Source organism: Delphinus delphis, chromosome 14, assembly GCF_949987515.2.
Source record: "Delphinus delphis chromosome 14, mDelDel1.2, whole genome shotgun sequence".
Taxonomy (NCBI): Eukaryota; Metazoa; Chordata; class Mammalia; order Artiodactyla; family Delphinidae; genus Delphinus; species Delphinus delphis.
The window spans coordinates 38,689,190-38,707,220 of NC_082696.1; the positions used below are offsets into that span (position 1 = coordinate 38,689,190).

Consider the following 18,031-nt stretch of genomic DNA (forward strand, 5'->3'; position numbering starts at 1 on the left):
TGCATAGTATTCCATTGCTTGGACGTACCACAGCTTGTCTGTCTACTCACCAGTTGAGGGGCATTTCCAGATTTTGGTGGTTAAGTAGCTGTAAGCACTCCTGTAAAGTTTTTTTCTGTGACTATAACTTCTTATTTTGTTTACCTAAATACCTTGCAGTAGGATTGTTAAATCATATGGTAAATATACATTTCACTTATAAGAAATTGCCAAACTGATTTCCAAGATGGTCATATTAGTTTTTATTCTCACCAGCAAATATTTTCTTTAAGTCTGTGGCTTGTCTTTTCATTCTCGGAATGGTGTCCTTCAAAAAGTAGACGTAATTGTGCTTTCTATATTGATTTGCTTTGGCACTTTTGTCAAAAACTTCTTTACCATATTTAAGTCTGTTTTTGAACTCTGTTCTTTTTATGTGTCCATACTTTTGCCTAAATTACCCTATTTTAATTACTGTAGCTTTAAAGTTAGTCTTGAAATAAGGTAGTGTGAGTCTTCCAACTCTGTTCTTTTTCAAAAGACTTTGGGCTACTCTAGTTCTTTTGCCTTTCCATAAAAGTTCTAGAAGCAGCTGGTTTGTTTCTACCAAACTCCTGCTGGAATTATGATTGGAATTGGGTTGAATTCATAGATCGGTTTGGAAAGAATTGATATCTTAATATGGATTCTTCCAATCCATGAGCCCGTTTATCTTGCCATTTATTTAGATCTTTGATTTCTTTCATTAGTGTTTTTTAATTTTCATCATTTGAAAGCTAGTGTATATTTTATTAGATTTATACTTAAGTATTTCTTTTTGTTGGTTTAATTTCAGTTTCCAGTTGTTTGCTGCTAATACTCAGAAGTATAATTGATAGATATGTCCATACTGATCTTGTGTCCTGTGACCTCATTAAACTTTCTTGTAGTTCTAGTAACATTCTTGTAAGTTCTTCGGGGTTTTTCATGTTGACAATTATGTGTGGAAGAAAGCAGTTTTATTTCTTCCTTTCCAAAGTATATACCTTTTCTTGCCTTGTTATATTGGCTGGGACCTCCAGTGTGCAGTCGAATACAAGTGGTGAGAGCAGAGATTCTTCGCCTTGTTTTGGATCTTAAGGGAAATCATTCAGATTTTCACCATGAAGTATGGTTGACAGCTATAGTTTTTTGTTTTTTTGGTAAATGTACTTTATCAACTCGAGGATATTGTTTGTTTGCTGAAAATTTTTTAGTTTGTTTTATAATGAATGGGTATTGAGTTTTTCAAATGATTTTTCTGCTTCCACTGAGATGGCCAAAATGGTTATCCTTTAGTCTATTAATGTGGTGAAATGATTTTTTTTGTTGTTGTTTTTGTTTTTGTGGTACTGCTGTGGCCTCTCCCGTTGTGGAGTACAGGCTCCGGATGCGCAGGCTCAGCGGCCATGGCTTGTGGGCCTAGCCGCTCCGCGGCATGTGGGATCTTCCCGGACCGGGGCACGGGCCCGCGTCCCCTGCATCGGCAGACGGACTCTCAACCACTGCGCCACCAGGGAAGCCCTGTGGTGAATTGATTTGATTGATTTTTCAAAAGCTTAATCAGCCTTGCTTTTTCCCAGCTAAACCCCACCTGATCACAATGTATCCTTTTGTATATTTTTTCTAAGACTATTTTCTTTTAAAGCAGTTTTAGTTTCACAGAAAAATGAGAGGTAGAGATTTTCCATATATCCCCTGCCCCGACACGTGGAAAGCCTCCCCCATTGCCAACATTCCCCACCAGAGTGCTGCATTTGTTACAATTAATGAACCTATCAATACATCAACACATCACAATCACCCAAAGTCTGTAGTTTACATTAGAGTTCATTCTTGGTGCTGGACATTCTGTGGATTTGGACAAATGTATAATGACATGTATCCACCATTATAGTAGCATACAGAGTAGCATACAGAGTAGTTTTCCTGCCCTAAAAATCCTCTCTGTGCTTTGCCTGTTCATCCCTCCACCCACTCCTGATCTGTTTGCTGTCTCCATAGTTATGCCTTTTCCAGAATGTCATACAGGTGGAACCATACATGTATGTATGTAGCTTTTTCAGATTGGTTTCTTTCAGCTAGTAATATCTATTTAAGGTTCCTCCATGTCTTTTCATGGTTTAATAACTCATTTCTTCTTAACATTGAATTATATTCACTGTCTGAATGTACCAGAGTTTATTTATCCATTTACCTACTGAAGGACATCTCATTTGCTTCTGAGTTTGGGCATTTACAAATAAAGCTGCTATAAACATCCATGTGCAGGTTTTTGTGTGAACTTAAGTTTTCAACTCCTTTAGTTAAATACCAAGGAATGCAATTGCTGGATTTTATGGGAAGAAATGTTTGGTTTTGTAAGAAACTGCCAAACTGGGGGGATTTTGATTTGGATTGCATTGAGTCTGTAGATCAAGTTTGAGGAACTGACATCTTAACAATATTGAGTCTTCCTAATCCATGAACATGGAATATCTGTCCATTTTGTAGTTCTTTGATTTTGCTAATCAGAGTTTTGTAGTTTTCCTGATACTGATCTTGTACATACTTAGTTAGACTTATACTAAGTAATTTGTGTTTTTGGATGCTAACATAAATGTTATTGTGTTATTTCAAATTCCACTTTTTCATTGCTGGTGTATAGGAAAACAATTGACTTTTGTACATTAACCTTGTATTCTGCAACCTTGCTGTAATCGCTTAGTTCCAGGAGTTTTTTTGTTGATTTTGCACTTTCTATGTAGATGGCAATGTCACCTGTGAACGAAGACAATTTAATTTTTTTCTACTAATATGTATACCTTTAATTTCCTTTTCTTGTCTTACTACATTCTGGACCTTCCGGGAAAATGTTGAAAAGAAGTAGTGAAAGGGAACATCTTTGCCTGATTTTAACAGGAAAACTTCCAGTTTCTCACCATTAAATATGATGTTGTCTGTAGGTATTTTGATGATGTCCTTTACCAAGTTCAGAAAGTTCTCCTCTATTCCTAGTTTATTGAGAGTTTTTATCATGAATGAGTGTTGGGTTTTGTCAACTGCATTTTCTGTATCTAAAATGTGATCATATAATTTTTCTTATTTTATCTTCTTGATGTGATGGATTACATTAATTGATTTTTGAATGTTGAACTAGTCTTGCATTTCTGGGATAACTTGGTCATGGTGTGGAATTCTTTGTATACATTATTGGATTTGAGTTGCTAATGTTTTGTTAAGACTTATGCCTCTATGTTCATGAGAGAGGTTAATCTTTTATTTTCTTGTAATGTGTTTGTCAGGTTTTGTTATTAGAGTAATGCTGACTTCATAGAATAAGTTAGGAGGTATTCCCTCTACTCCTGTTCTCTGAGACTGTAGAGAATTGATATAATTTGCTCCTTAAGTGTTTAGTAGAATTCACCAGTGAACCTGTCTGGGCCTAGTGCTTTCTGTTTTGGAAGGCTATTAATGATTGATTAATTTTCTTTAATAGAGGCCTGTTCAAATTTTCTCTTTCTTGTGTGAGTTTTGGCAGCTTGTATCTTCCAAGGAGTTGGTCCATTTATGAAGGTTATCAACTTTGTTGGCATAGAATTGTTCATAGTATTCTTTCATTATCCTTTTAATGTCCATAGGGCTTGTAGTGACATCCCCTCTTTGATTTCTGGTATTAGTAATTTGTGTTCTCTCTTTTTTTCTCAGTTAGCCTTACTGGGGGCTTATCAATTCTGTTGATCCTTCCAAAGAACCAGCTTTTGGTTTCATTGACTTTTCACTATTTTCTATTCCTAATTGCATTGATATCTGATCTAGTTCTTATTTTTTCTGTTTATTTTTTATTTAATCTGCATTTCTTTTTCTAGTTTCCTAAGATAGAAGCTTAGATGGTTGATTTTAGATTTTCTTTTCTGATAAATGCATTCAGTGCTATAAATTTTCCTCAAAGCACTGCTTTCACTGAATCCCACAAGTTTCTATAAATTGTGTTATTTTCATTTAGTTCAAAAATTTTTTTAAATTTCTCTTGAGATTTCTTTGACCTATGTGTTTATTTTAAAAAGTGTATTGTTTAATCTCTAAGGATTTTGGGATTTTCCAGTTATCTTTTTGCTGTTGATTTTTAGTTAATTGCATTGTAGCCTGAGAGTAGTCAGTGTATGGTTTCTGCTGGTTTAAGCTTGATAATGTGTTTTATTGTCAAGAATGTGGTTTTGGTGAATGTCCTGTGTGATCTTGGAGAGGAATGTGTATTCTCTGGTTATTGGATAGAGTAGTATATAAATGTCAGTTATCCATTTGATTGGTGGTGTTGAGTTCAACTGTATCCTTATTGATTTTCTGCTTGCTCAATCTGTCCATTTCTGAGAGACAGGTGTTGAAGTCTCTTAACTGTGATAGTGGATTCATCTATTTCTCCTTGGCATTTTATCAATTTTGCATTACATAGTTTGATGCTCTGCTGTTAGGTGCATACATATTAAGAATTATGTCTTCTTGGACAATTGACCTCTATCATTATGGAATGCCTTTCTTTATCCCAGATAACTTTTGTTGTTTTGAAGTCTGCTCTGTCTGAAACTAATATAGCTATTCCTGTTTTCATTTAGTGTTAGCCTGTTGTATTTTTCTCCATCCATGTACTTTTATTCTGTATATGTGTGTATATTTAAAGTGGGTTTCTTGTAGATGACATAATTGGGTTTTATTTTTTGATCCACTCTGACAGTCTCTGTTTTTTAATTGATAAATTTAGATCTCTGACCTACAAGGTGATTATTGATAGATTTGGATTCATATTTACCATACTCGTTAATGTTTTCTGTTTGTTGCCCTTGTTTTTCCTGTTGTGTGTTGGGGGGGGTTGTTTAAGCATTGTATATGATTCCATTTTCTCTCTTATTTAGCATATCAGTTAAATTTTTTTAACTTCTGTAAAATTTTATTTATTTACTTATTTTTGGGTTTGTTGCCCTATTTATCAGTGCATTTGGGCTGCTCTAACAAAAGACCACAGACTGGGTGGCATGTAAAGAACAGAAATTTGTTTCTCACAGTTCTAGAGGCTGGTAGTCCAAGATTAGGGTGCCTGCGTGGTTATCTTCTGTGTCTGGTGAAGGCCCTCTTTGGGTTGCAGACTGCGAACTTCTTCATATGTCTTCACATGGCCGAAGGGGTGAGGATCTCTCTCGGGTCTCCTTTATAAGAGCACTAATCCCATTCATGAGGTCTCTCCCCTTTTGATCTAATTCTTCCCAAAGGCCCTATCTCCTAACATCATCGTATGCATTAGATTTTCAACATATGAATTTCAATCTGTAGCACCATGGAATTTGCAGTGTACGTTTACAACTAATCCACTTTCAAGTAACAGTATACCACTATACACACTTCAGTATAATGCTGTACCAGTTGATAGCTAGTGTGAATACCTTGTAATAGCAGAACAGTCTTTCCTCCTTTCCTTTCTATATTACTGTCATTCACTTTATGTGTGTGTGTGTGTGTGTGTATATATAAACAATGTGTGTATATATATACCCACATATATGTATGTATTACAGAAGTATGTGTATAGGCATAACATATATGTGCATACATAATACATTGTTTCTCTTGTTATTTTGAGCAAACGTTAGCTCAACTAAGAAAAGTAAGTTTTTATTTCACTGTCGTTTACCCTTTCTTTATGCTCTTTCCTTTTTTATGTAGATTAGAGTTTCTGACCTATGTTATTTTCCTCATCTCTAAAGAACTTTGAACATTTCTTGCAAGTAGGTCTACAATTTGGCAACAAATTCTATTAGCTTTAATTTGGGAAAGTATTTCTACTTCTTTCAAAGGATAATTTGCAGAGTAGAGAACTATAGGTGGGTGAGTTTTTTTCTCTCAATGCTAAAATATTTCACTTCACTCTTGTTCGTGGTGTCTGAGGAGAACTCGGATATAATTCGTTACTTGTTTATCTATAGGTAAGGTGTTTTTTCCTCTGGCTCCTTTCAAGACTTTTTATTTTCTGTAGTTACAAGCGCTTTATCTAGGTGTAGGGTTTGTTTGTTTTGTGGAGGGTGGGGTATATATGTCTGATGTTAATTTGGGAAAATTCTGTCATTTAAAAAAATTTTTTTTTCCCTTCTCCTTCTGGTACTCCCATTATATTATACCATTTGTAGTTGTCTCACAATTCTTGGATGTTCTGTTGAACAAAATATCAGTCTTTACTCTCTTGGCTTTTTAGTTTGGGAAATTTCTATTGAGATAGTCTACAGCTCAGAAATTATTTCCTTAGCCATGTCTGCATTCTTCATTTCTGTTAGTGTTTTTTATTTCTAGCATTTCTTTTTGGTTCTTTTTTAGGATTTTCATCTCTGCTTCTTGTAGGCTGTCTACTTTATCCATTAGAATCCTTAACGTATTATAGTTGTTTTAAATTTTTGGTTGGTAAGTCTAACTTACCTGCCATGCTGGTTTTGATGCTTGCTCTGTCTCTTCAAATTGTGTTTTTTGCCTTTTGTTATGCCAGTAATTTTATTCCTAATAGCCAGACACTATGTACCAACTAAAAGGAACTGCTATAAATAGACTTTGGATCGTGTCATGGTGAGGTGTGGGGGAAGGAGAAACATTCCATCATTCTCTGATTAGGTCTTAGTCTTTTAATAAGCCTATGCCTCTGGACTGTGAACTTTACAAGTGTTTCTCAGTTTTTTCCTCCCCCCTTAAATGGGGGAGGATGGCTAGAATAGGTTGGAGTTGAGTATTTCTCTTCCCCTAGATTATTTATCCTCTGATAATACCCCAGCAAGTTAGACTCTATTTAACTAGTTTCTCTTGAGGTCGAGTGTTAAGAGCAGTGTTCTAGTATATTTCAGAATGGTTCCTTTTCCCCTTTGCTGCAAGAAGCAGGGGGGAATTTTTCTCTCATGTTTACTATGAGAACCTGGTTGAAGTCCTAGAGGAAAAGTTCACAAATTTGTGGGGCCTTTGTATAACTGGGTTTTCCTGGAATTTTTAACTTTCAGACTTGTCCACAGTGAGGCTCCAGCAATTCTTCAGTTATTCTCCAGGATATCCTCCCTGCACAGTGGTTCCCAAGTCAGTTTCCACTTGTGGGCTCTAGTAAGCCACGACTCCCTATATTCACCTGTCTGTCTCTTCAGTCTTGGGGGCAGTGACTTACCCTATGTCCTCACCTAGCTTATGGATCCTAGAAGAATTGTTGATTTTTTTAGTCTGCTTGGCTTTTTACTTGTTGTTAGGATGGAGTGGGGTTTCTAAGCTCCTTACCTGTGGAAATGGAAACTGGAAATCTTTGTATACTTTTTATATTGTTGACAAGATATTAGGGACTTTTTTTTTGATGTTCATAAAAGATATTGGTCTGTTGTTTCCTTATGATATCTTTGGATTTAGTATCACTTTTTTGCCTCTTCAGTTTTCTGTAAGAATTTGGGTAGAGTGGTTTGATTTATTCTTTAAATGTTTAATGGAATTCACTAGTGAAGCCGTCTATGCTTGCGAAGGTTTGTAACTACAAATTCAGTGTCTTGACTAGATACAGGGTTATTCATCCTATATATTTCTCATTGAATGATTTCTGGTAGTTTGGATTTTTCATGGAGCATGTCCATTTTATCTAAGGTGTTGAATTATTGAATAAAATTGCTCGTAGTTTTCTCTCATAATCATTTGATGCTTGTAAGATCTGTAATAATGTCCTCTCATTTCCTACACTGATGATTTGTGTGTTCACTCTCTTGCTGTTTTTTATCCTGATCAGTCTGACTATATAGGTTTCTAAATTGTAATGTTCTTCTAAAACTAGCTTCACAGACTTCCTTGTTTCCTGTTTTTTACCTCATTGATTTATCTTTATTCTGCCTATTTGGGCTACAATTTGCTCATTTAATAACTTAAGGTGGAAGCTCTGATCAGTGATTTGATATATTTATTCTTATTTAATATAGCCATTTAATGCTATAGGTTTCTTTTAAACACTGCTTTAGGTGCATTCCAAAAATGTGATATGTTATTATTTTCATTCTCTTTAATTTATTCTTTGATGTCTTCTGCCTGTGGGTTAATTAGACTATGCTATTTAGTTTCTAGAGATATCTTTGTTATTGATCAGTATTTACTTCCATTGTGGACCAAGAATCCATGTATGATTTGAATAATTTTATATTTATTGAGATTTGAGATTTGTTTTATGGCCCAGAATATAGTCTGTTTTGGTTAAGTGTTCTCTGTGCTTTTGAAAATAGTTTTTACTGCGCTTTCATTAGATGGAGTATTTCCTAAATGTCAGACACAGTTGATTAATTATGTCGTTCAAGTTTTCTATATATTTATTGGGATTTTTTGCTTCTATTTCAATTAATGAAAGAACATAAATGTGGATTTGTTTGTTACTCTTTTTAGTTTTATTAATTCTTTCCTTGATGCATTTTGAAGTTCTCTTTTAGATGCAGAAATATTTATGATTGTATGTTGTATGTTTCCTCCATGAATATCCCATATTTCCATGTATCAATATGTCCCCTTTTATTATGAAATGGCCCTCTTTATCCCTGGTAAAATTCTTTACTCTGAAGTCTACTTTGTCTGATACTGCTGTAGCGTGGTATGTGTGTATGTATATATATATGTGTGTGTATATGTATTATTTTTGTATATATATGTATGTACACTTTTTTCTTTATACTTTTAACCAATTGTGTCTTTGTGTTTAAGTGGGTTTCTTGTAGAAAAGTTGGATCTTGCTCTTTTATCTGACAATCTGCCTTTTAATTGGGAGTGTTTAGTCCATTTATGTGATTATAGATTATGTTTAGGCTTAAATCAACCACCTTTCTATTTGTTTTCTGTTTATCCTCTCTGTTCATTGTCTCTTTTCCTTAGTTTTTGCCTTATTTTGGATTAATTAGCCATTTCTTAGTATTCTGTTTTATATCTTTTAGCTTACTAGCTGTATTTCTTTGTTTTGCTTTTTTATAAGTCACTTTAGGGTTTTTAGTATTTAACTTAACTACAATCTACCTTTGTGTGATATCCACTTTATTTCTAATTTAAGTGTATACAGAAGTATAGTTGAATGTCTCCTCTTCCAGCCTGTTTTTTTTAATTAATTAATTTTTTTATTATTTATTTTTTGGCTGCATTGGGGCTTCATTGCTGCATGGGCTTTCTCTAGTTGCGGCGAGCGGGGGCTACTCTTTGTTGTGGTATATGGGCTTCTCACTGCCGTGGCTTCTCTTGTTGCGGAGCACGGGCTCTAGGTTCATGGGCTCTAGAGCGCAGGCTCAGTAGTTGTGGCCCATGGGCTTAGTTGCTCCGCGGCATGTGGGATCTTCCCGGACCAGGGATTGAACCCGTGTCCCCTGCATTGGCAGGCAGATTCTTAACCACTGCGCCACCAGGGAAGTCCTTCCAGCCTATTTGTAATTGTCACACATTTTACTTCCATCTTTGTTATAACCACCAGAATACATTGCTATTATTTTTGCTTAAAAAAAATAATAATCTTTTAAAGTAATCTTTTTGATGTAAGAAAAAAATACACACTACTTCCTTTGTTCATTTCTTTTGTGTAGATCCACATTTCTGCTGGTGTAACGTTCCTTCTTGAAAGATAGATTAGATTTGTTAGTTTTGGATTCTTCATGCCTAAAAATGTCTTCACTTTGCCTTAATTTTTGAAAGATATTTTTGCTGAGTATAAACTTCTGTGCTTACAGTGGTTTTTTTCATTCAGTAATGACATTTGGCTTGCAGTATTTCTTACTAGAAGTTGATACCTTTCTTTGTTCCTCTTTATATAATGTGCCTTTATTATTTTGCTTGCTTTTAAGATTTTTCTGTTTACCATTGTTTTTCAGCAGTTTATGATGTGACTTGGTGTAGTTTTCATAATATTTGTATCACTAGGGCTTTCTTGAGTTTCTTGGATCTGTGAGTTTATAGTTTTCATTAAATTAGGAACATTTTGGCAATTATTTCCTCAAAAGGACTTTCCTGTCTCCTCTCTCCTTCAGGAGCCCCAATTTCACATATATTAGGCTGTTTGAAATTGTGTCACAACACTAATCCTCTTTTTTTTTTTTTTTAGTTTTTTAATCTCTAATTTTGGATCATTTCTTTTGCTATGTCTTCAAGTTCATTAGTCTTTTCTGCAGTGTCTTATCATGTACTTTTTGGTTCAGAGATCTTACTTTTCATCTCCATAAGTTTGATATGGATCTTTTAAATTATCTTCCATATCTTTCCTTGACATGCTGTGTTCTCTCCTTGAGCAAATGAAGTATAATTACAATAACATTAGAGTGCCATTATTTATAACTGAATTAAGTCATCTGTGTAATTTCAGGTTGGTTTTGATTTATTGACTTTTCTCCTCATTGTAGGTTGTTTTTGCCATACTGGCATGCCTACCAATTTTTTTATTAGCTGTTAGGTATTGTAAATTTTACCTTGATGGGTGCTGGATGTGTTGTATTTTTAAAAAACATTCTTGGGCCCTATTCTTAGACATAGGTGAGTTATTTGAAGAGAATTTGATCTTTTCAGTGTTTGCTTTTAGGCTTTGTTAAGTGAGACTGGAGTAGCTTTAGCCTTATGGCTTATTTCCACACACACCCCCTACCCCCCCCCCACCCCTGCCCAATACTGTGTAATAATAATAGCCTTATAACTCTGCTCAAGGCCTTATAAAGTTCTTCCACTCTGGCTGGTAATACCACCCTCCCCACTCCCCCACCCCCACCCCACAGAGTAATTTAATCAAATGCATGTACTGATCAGTGCTCTGCTGAAGACACAAGTTGAAGCTTCTGCAGATCTCTGGAGTTCACTCTTGGTGTAGCTTTCTCCTCTCCTTGTTTCTGCCCTATGAACTTTAGCTGCCTTCACTTCCCTGAACTCTCAACTGTCCCAACTCTGTCTCCTCAATTCAGTAGACTGCTGTCCTCTGTCTGGATTCTCCTCCCTGCACTGGAAACTCTTTCCCAGGCAGAAAGATTGGGACAGTCATAGAGTTCACACTGTTTCATCTCTCTCAGAAACTAGTGTCCTACATTGCCTATTGTTAATTGTCTGAAAAACCATTGTTTCATTAATTTTTTTCCCTTGGATTAAGGCAGTAGGGTAAGTCTGGTCACTGTTACTCTATCTTGGCTTGAGTTTATGGTACTTAATCCCAGACTTTATTCATCGATCAGATTTTATTTTCAGCTGTTTTTGTTTTGTTCCATGATAGTTAATTACTGTTTTTTTAAGCATGTTTTTCCCCTTCTCATTTCTTCTCAGCCTTGCAATCCTCCTTTTCAGCTTGTTCTATTCTTTTCATTTTGAGCTCTCCTTTTTGCTTCAGGTGTACCAATTTTAGGGAATTTCCTCTTCTTACTGAGTTATGTTTTATTTCAGATTGGATTTTTCAAATGCCTTTTTTTTGTCTGAGGGGACATGTTTGCTTATTTTTATGTTTTGCTAAAGTGTGTTTGCATTGTTTCCACGACATTTATTTTTATCTTACTGAAGTTTAGTATAAGTGGTTCTTATCCTACCTTATATTGGTTACTATAGTGTGTCTGGCTTCTACAATTCTCCCTTCCTGTGGTATCTGATGGTATGGTGGAGCTCAGCCTAGATTATATTCAATTCTTTTGAGGATACTTTCATTTTGCCTTTCTGAGATATTGTTAAATTCCATTACTAGTATTTGCCTCTCCTGCTGAGGGAGATATTCTTTTCCCCTAGGATATACTACTAGTTTAGTGTGGAGTTCTGTTAGACAATGCTAGCTAGCCTCACTTGTTCACTTATCCTGTTTTGCCTGATTCTAATAGAAAATTTTACTGTTATCACTACTACCAAGTCAGAAGAGGGAAAAGATAAGGATATCAATTCACTTCTTTTCCTCCTCTGGCGTATCTGAGAAATATCAGACTTTTGTGAATTCACCAGCATGATTTCTGGGGTTAAAAGGCAGGAGTTGGAGATCAGCTTGTAAGTGTGAATATTCCATTCCTTTTCTTAGCTAAACTTTGGTTGCTGCTGCTGTTTTTTCCCCCCTTTTGTTGTTTTAACTGAGTTTACTCATTTTGCTTGATATAAAGGGCAAGCACTTTTTGGTTTTACTTTGCTTCAGTTTTACCCAGAAGTTACTAAATTTTATAGTTTATAGATAATATATGTGAACCAAATCTCTTGGTAATTACTTTAACTCCAATCCTTTCTTTTTTGAGTAGATAGAATGTAAGTTTTCACTGTATCATTTTAAACTATACTGACTTTTAAAGTTCTTTTTCCAGATACCATGTTTGTGTGGCAGTGCCCCATGTTTGCTGTGCCGATGCTGTCCTAGTGGAAACAACTCCACTGTAACTAGGTTGATCTATGCACTTTTTTTGCTTGTTGGAGTGTGTGTATCTTGTGTAATGTTGATACCTGGAATGGAAGAACAACTAAATAAGGTTAGTTTTCTTTTTTTTTTTAAATGATTAACTGAACCATTAGTATGTATATGCATAAAACTGCTTCTTGTGTATTGGAAACAGAATACTGTAAAAAGGAAGAATACTTAATCCGAGTTTTAGTAGTTCATGATCATTTAGGAAAGACAAACAGTGAAAGGCAGCTTATTAAAATTCTCTGATGGTAGGGCAGAAAATGTGTTGTGTTAATATGAGGAAATCAGTAATTCTAACCAGGGAAATGTCAGAATCACTGTGGGTCTCATGGAAAAAGGGACATTCTAAGAATCAGTAAATTTTTGTATGCAGAAATTGAAAAATAGGAAGCAGAATGAGGATAAAAGCTTTTTGAGCTAAGTATGTATGCCTTAGGAAGATTTATCTGATAATTAGGATAGAAGGCAGCAGTTAAGTATGGTGGCTCTTGGAATGGTGTAATCAAGAAGGGCATAGAGGGCCTGAAATAATTCTCTGAATGTAGAATTGACTGAATCTGGATTTAAATATTGGCAGTGATAGAATAATAAATAATAACCAGGTTCTGATCCTAGATAACTGAGAGGAAACTGTTGCTGTGAACTCAGGAAAAAGAAGAGAGAATAGGTGTTTTATTAAACTTTTTTTTTCCCCCAGGGAGTCAGGTTGTGCAAAGAGATGGGGAAAATATAATCTAGTATATAATATGTTAGCTTGTGGGTACCGCACCACATTGTGTGTGTGTGTGTGTCCAGCAGGAAGGAAAAAATTTGGGTGTGTAACTCATAAAAGAAATCAGAGATAGAGATGAAATTCAAACTATGGCAGCATATGCTGAAGAAGACCATTTGGAGTGAGGAGAGCTAGAGCTTTGACAAAAGCTCTAAAGGGAGTTGATGGAGAAAAGGGAACCTCTGAAGGAACAGTGAAAAAAGAGAACCAAGAACCTGTTTAGTAGGCCTTAGGAACAGAGTCTTAAGAATGACAGCATAATGTCTGTTTAAAAAAGGTAAAGGAGTGTGAGGATTAAGAAGTAGCCTTGGGATTTGACAGCCAGTATATGTCTAGTGTCTTGAAAAACCATTTATAGAGTGCTGACCTAGAAGGATTGGGAGGGAGAGTTAGATGGCTATGAGGAAATGGATCCAATGAGAATAGACTGCTGATTTAAGGAGTTTTGTAATGCAGATAGTAAGTCTTAGAGGGAGGCTGAATTAAAGAAGTTTTTAGGCTGGGGAGATTTAATTATTTGTATTTTGAGAATAGTCATAAGGGATCTAACCCGTGAGAGAGAATGTGATCAAGAGAAGGCATATAGAAGTTATTTTTCCTCCAAGGAAAAATGAATGACAATAGAAAATTTGAGGTTGAGAGAGTGTTTATGTCAGATAACCTCCATTTTAAACCATAGTTGTCTGCTTAGGGTTGACTTTGGGGTAAGGAAAAACAGTGTAAGTTTGGGAAATGAGCTTATTACAGTTTCAAAGTAGCATTGTACATGGCATATGTAGATGCTCAGTTAATGTTATTCAGGTCCTTCGTATAAGCAGAAGACGTTCATATGTTTTTTGTCATGGATCCAGTTGACTGTTGTTATGAACGGTTTAGTTTATAGATGTTAGTTAGTTTGTAACCCCCAATGTTTCTGCTTCTCTGCTTTCTGAAGGTCATCAGAGAATTGCATTTCCTAGAGTGCTTGTGATATGTAGGGTCATGTCTCTAGTACTGGTCAGTGAGTTATGCGTAGAAGTGATAAACATCACCCTCTACTTGGTAATGCAGATTCTCCTTTCTTTTCTGTCGCAACCTGTATATCATTTGAGATGGTGGCTTCTCTGGCAGCCTGGATTCTTTTAGTTGACTAAGTAGAACCAACCATGAAATACATCTTTGCTGTTTAAGCCACCTATATTTGGAGGTTGTTACTGTAGCAACTTAACCTAATATAGGTAATTGAATTAAAACTTAATGATGGGAATTAGCCAGGTGGTGTGCTGCTCTCATTTAAGGGCATGGGATAATTAAGGGTGTTAGTGAGTACATGTTGCAAGTGAGTATGTTGCAAGTAAGTACATATTGCCATAATTGTTAAACTAAGTTGGGAAAGTAGGGTTCAAGTGAGACCAAGAAAGAGCTTATAGACTGTACAGGAGCTAGCAAAAAGAAAGTAGCACCTGCATCAACTTAAATAAAATTTTAGGTTCTTGATTTTAAAGGCACATATTAACAGCTGTATTTTGGCATATTGGTTTGCTTTAACGTTTCTAGAGGCAGTAATTCACTCTGATATATGTGAATAGTGTATCTACTCCCATTTATTTCACTTAAAAATATTTTAAAAATACTTTCTTGTACTCTGATTTCAGTGTGATTTTCTGAAATGGTCATCAGTCTTTTTTAAGATTTTAAGTTAAAAAATAAAAATACAGCCAGCCATTTTGCTGTTAATCCAAATCCATCCATTATCAGAAATAACACTTGTAGAATGAGGGACCAAAACTCAAAATGCCATCATGGTTCTCTTTAGTATTTAGAAACCGATTTAGTTACTCTGTGATTATTTACACTTTTATTGATTGTATTTTTCTCTTATACATGTGATTGAATATATCCCAGTGGAATGCAAGTTTTTAAAAAAACTTAGAATAAGTCTGCATGTTAAAATAAGCATCCACTTTAGGATTGACATTTGTAGCTTATCCGGTGCTCACATAAAGTAAAAAAAGAGTTACACTTCTGTCTTATGAAAACGTGTAGACGTAGCTTGATTACATTTCAGCATAAACTGTAAAGTGAACTTCAATTTTCTAAACCTTAAACTATTTGATTACAGAATTTTCATTTTTTCTTGAGAAAATTCTAGATCACAAATTGCTGTTTTGTTTTCAGATTCCTGGATTTTGTGAGAATGAGAAAGGAGTGGTCCCTTGTAATATTCTGGTTGGCTATAAAGCTGTATACCGTTTGTGCTTTGGCTTGGCTATGTTCTACCTTCTCCTATCTCTATTAATGATCAAAGTGAAGAGCAGCAGTGATCCTAGAGCTGCAGTACACAATGGGTAAGGTTTTTAATAAACTTCAATATAAAGTCTGCATAGTCTCTTCTCAGTAATTTTGAGTCTGTCTAAAGAAAGTTTAAGGTAAAATAAACTTGAACAATCTGCAGAATTATTTTATTCATGAATGACAAGGTAAGAAAATCCTCTTGTCTCTATTAGAGAATGTGTTGGAATTTGGAAATATAAATATTAAATAGTAGCCTTGGGTCATTTATTGGTATAGTCTCTGCATTATGTTTAATAAAGTTGACCCATGTGAACAACGCAGATTTGAACTGTGCAGTTCCACTTTATACGCAGATTATTTTCAACAGTAAATACAGTGTACTACACAATCCATGTTGATCTCTAGTTGAATGAATTCACAGATGAGGAACCTCGGATACAGAGGGCTGACTATAAGTTATATATGGATTTGCAACCATGCAGAGAGTTGGCACCCCTAACTCCAGCATTGTTCAAGGGTCAACTGTATTTTCATCCTAAAAAGGAAGATTTATCATATCTGTGACTAATAATGAGGAGCTTATTCCTCCTTCTCCTCTTAGCTTTTTGTAGGCCAATCTCACTACATAAAACTGAACTCAGTTCCTAAGATGTACAGTGCAGCCAAAATGAAAAACTTTATTCCTTTGAAACAAGGTGATTGATTGATTTTCCAAATGGTTATACTGAACAACCTAGAAACTTCAGGGTCCCTTTTATCAGTCTCCCTTAATATAGAGCACTACTTCTCACACTCAATTTTGAATGTTTTGAATTTTATCACTGTTTTTTCCCCTCATAAATAAAAAAAAATTTTTTGGAATATCTGCTATTGCTTATCTATTAACATGCTACCGAAGACAAGAAGAATGAACAAGTGAAATATTAATGAAAAAAGATGTGCTGTGCCAGGTTGATTTTATTTTGTTTTGTTCCCTTAGTCATTGGTTGTTTTAATTTAAATTTTTTTTGCAGTCTTAAAACATCTTTACTAAATGTATTTTTAAACACTTCTCAAAATGTATTACAGGGTGGCTATCACAGTCATTTCATGAGATAACATTCTCAAAACATGCACTAAGCACTCATGTCACTGTTAATGTTTTTTTTTAATTGAGTTATAATTGACATATAACATTGTGTCAGGTTTAAAGTGTACAAAGTGTTAATTTCATACTTTAATATATTACAGTATGATTACCATCATAGTATTAGCTGACACCTCTATCACATCATGTAATTATTATTTCTTAGTTGTGATGAGAACAGTTAAGATCTAGTCTCTTAGAAGCTTTAAAGTACATTTTTCTTTTTCAGATTCCACATATTGGTAATATCATGTATGTTTGTTTTTCTTTGTCTGGCTTATCTCACTTAGCATAATGCCCTCAAGGTCCATCCATGTTGTTGCAAATGACAGGATTTCCTTCTTTCTCGTGGCTGAATGATATTCCATTGTGTATATATACTATAGTTTCTTTATTCATCTGTTGACAGATACTTAAGGTTGTTTTTATGTCTTGCCAATTATGAATAATTCTTCAATAAACATGGATGTGCAGATATCGTTTCAGTACCCTATTTTCACTTTCTTTGGATATATACATAGAAGTGGGATTGCTGGATTGTATGGTAGTTCCATTTTTATATTTTTTGAGGAACCTTCATACTGTTTTCCATAGTGGCTGAACTAGTGTACATTCCCAGTAACAGTGCATAAGGGTTCCCATTTCACCACATTCTCACCAACATTTGTTATTTCTTGTCATCATGATAGCCATTCTAATAGGTCTGAGGTGGTGATATCTCATAATGGTTTTGATTTACATTTCTCTGATGATTAGTGATGTTGAGCACCTTTTCATATGCCTGTTGGCCATTTGTATGCCTTCTCTGGAAAAGTATTTAGTTCCTCTGTCCATTTTTTAATTGGATTGTTTGTTTTTTTAATGAGTTGTATGAGTTCTTTATATATATTTGGTATTAACCACTTTTTGATACATGGTTTGCAAATATTTTCTCCTATTCTGTAGGTTGTCCTTTCATTTTGTTGATTGTTCCTTTTGCTTTGCAGAAGCTTGTTAGTTTGATGTAGTCCCACTTGTTTGATTTTACTTCTGTTGTTTGTACTTTTGCTGTCTCATCCAAAAACTCATTGCCAAGACCAATGTTGTGGAGTTTCTTCCTTACTTTCTTCTTCCCAGTATCAGCATCTTTCTAGTATTGATATCTTTTATGGTATCAGGTCTTAAATGTTTAAGTCTTTAATTCATTTTGAGTTAATTTTGTGAGTCGTGTAATAAAGGAGTCCATTTTCATTTTTCTGTGGTTACCCAGTTTTCCCAAGACTGTTGAGGAGACTGTCCTTTGCCCATTGAGTGTTCTTGACTCCCTTGTCAAATATTCATTGATCCGAAATGGAAGGGTTTATTACTAAGCTCTCTCTATTCTATTCCATTGGTCTAGGTGTCTACTTTTATGGTACTACTGTTTTTAATTACTGTAGCTTTGTAGTATAGTTTGAAACCAGTAAGTGTGATATTTCCAGCTTTGTCCTTCTCA

General features: G+C 35.0%; 2 protein-coding genes across 2 annotated transcripts in view; one reads left to right on the forward strand and one right to left on the reverse strand.

The window, feature by feature from the left end:
- The window catches only part of HSF2 (heat shock transcription factor 2), a 122,207-nt gene that overhangs the window by 53,019 nt on the left and 51,157 nt on the right, over positions 1-18,031 (reverse strand). The window lies entirely within an intron of this gene.
- SERINC1 (serine incorporator 1) overlaps positions 1-18,031 on the forward strand; it is a 31,731-nt gene that overhangs the window by 4,108 nt on the left and 9,592 nt on the right. The window contains exons 2-3 of the mRNA XM_060030021.1: positions 12,288-12,449; positions 15,315-15,484. Coding sequence (XP_059886004.1) covers positions 12,288-12,449; positions 15,315-15,484 — 332 coding nt within the window. The remainder of the gene's footprint in view (positions 1-12,287; positions 12,450-15,314; positions 15,485-18,031) is intronic.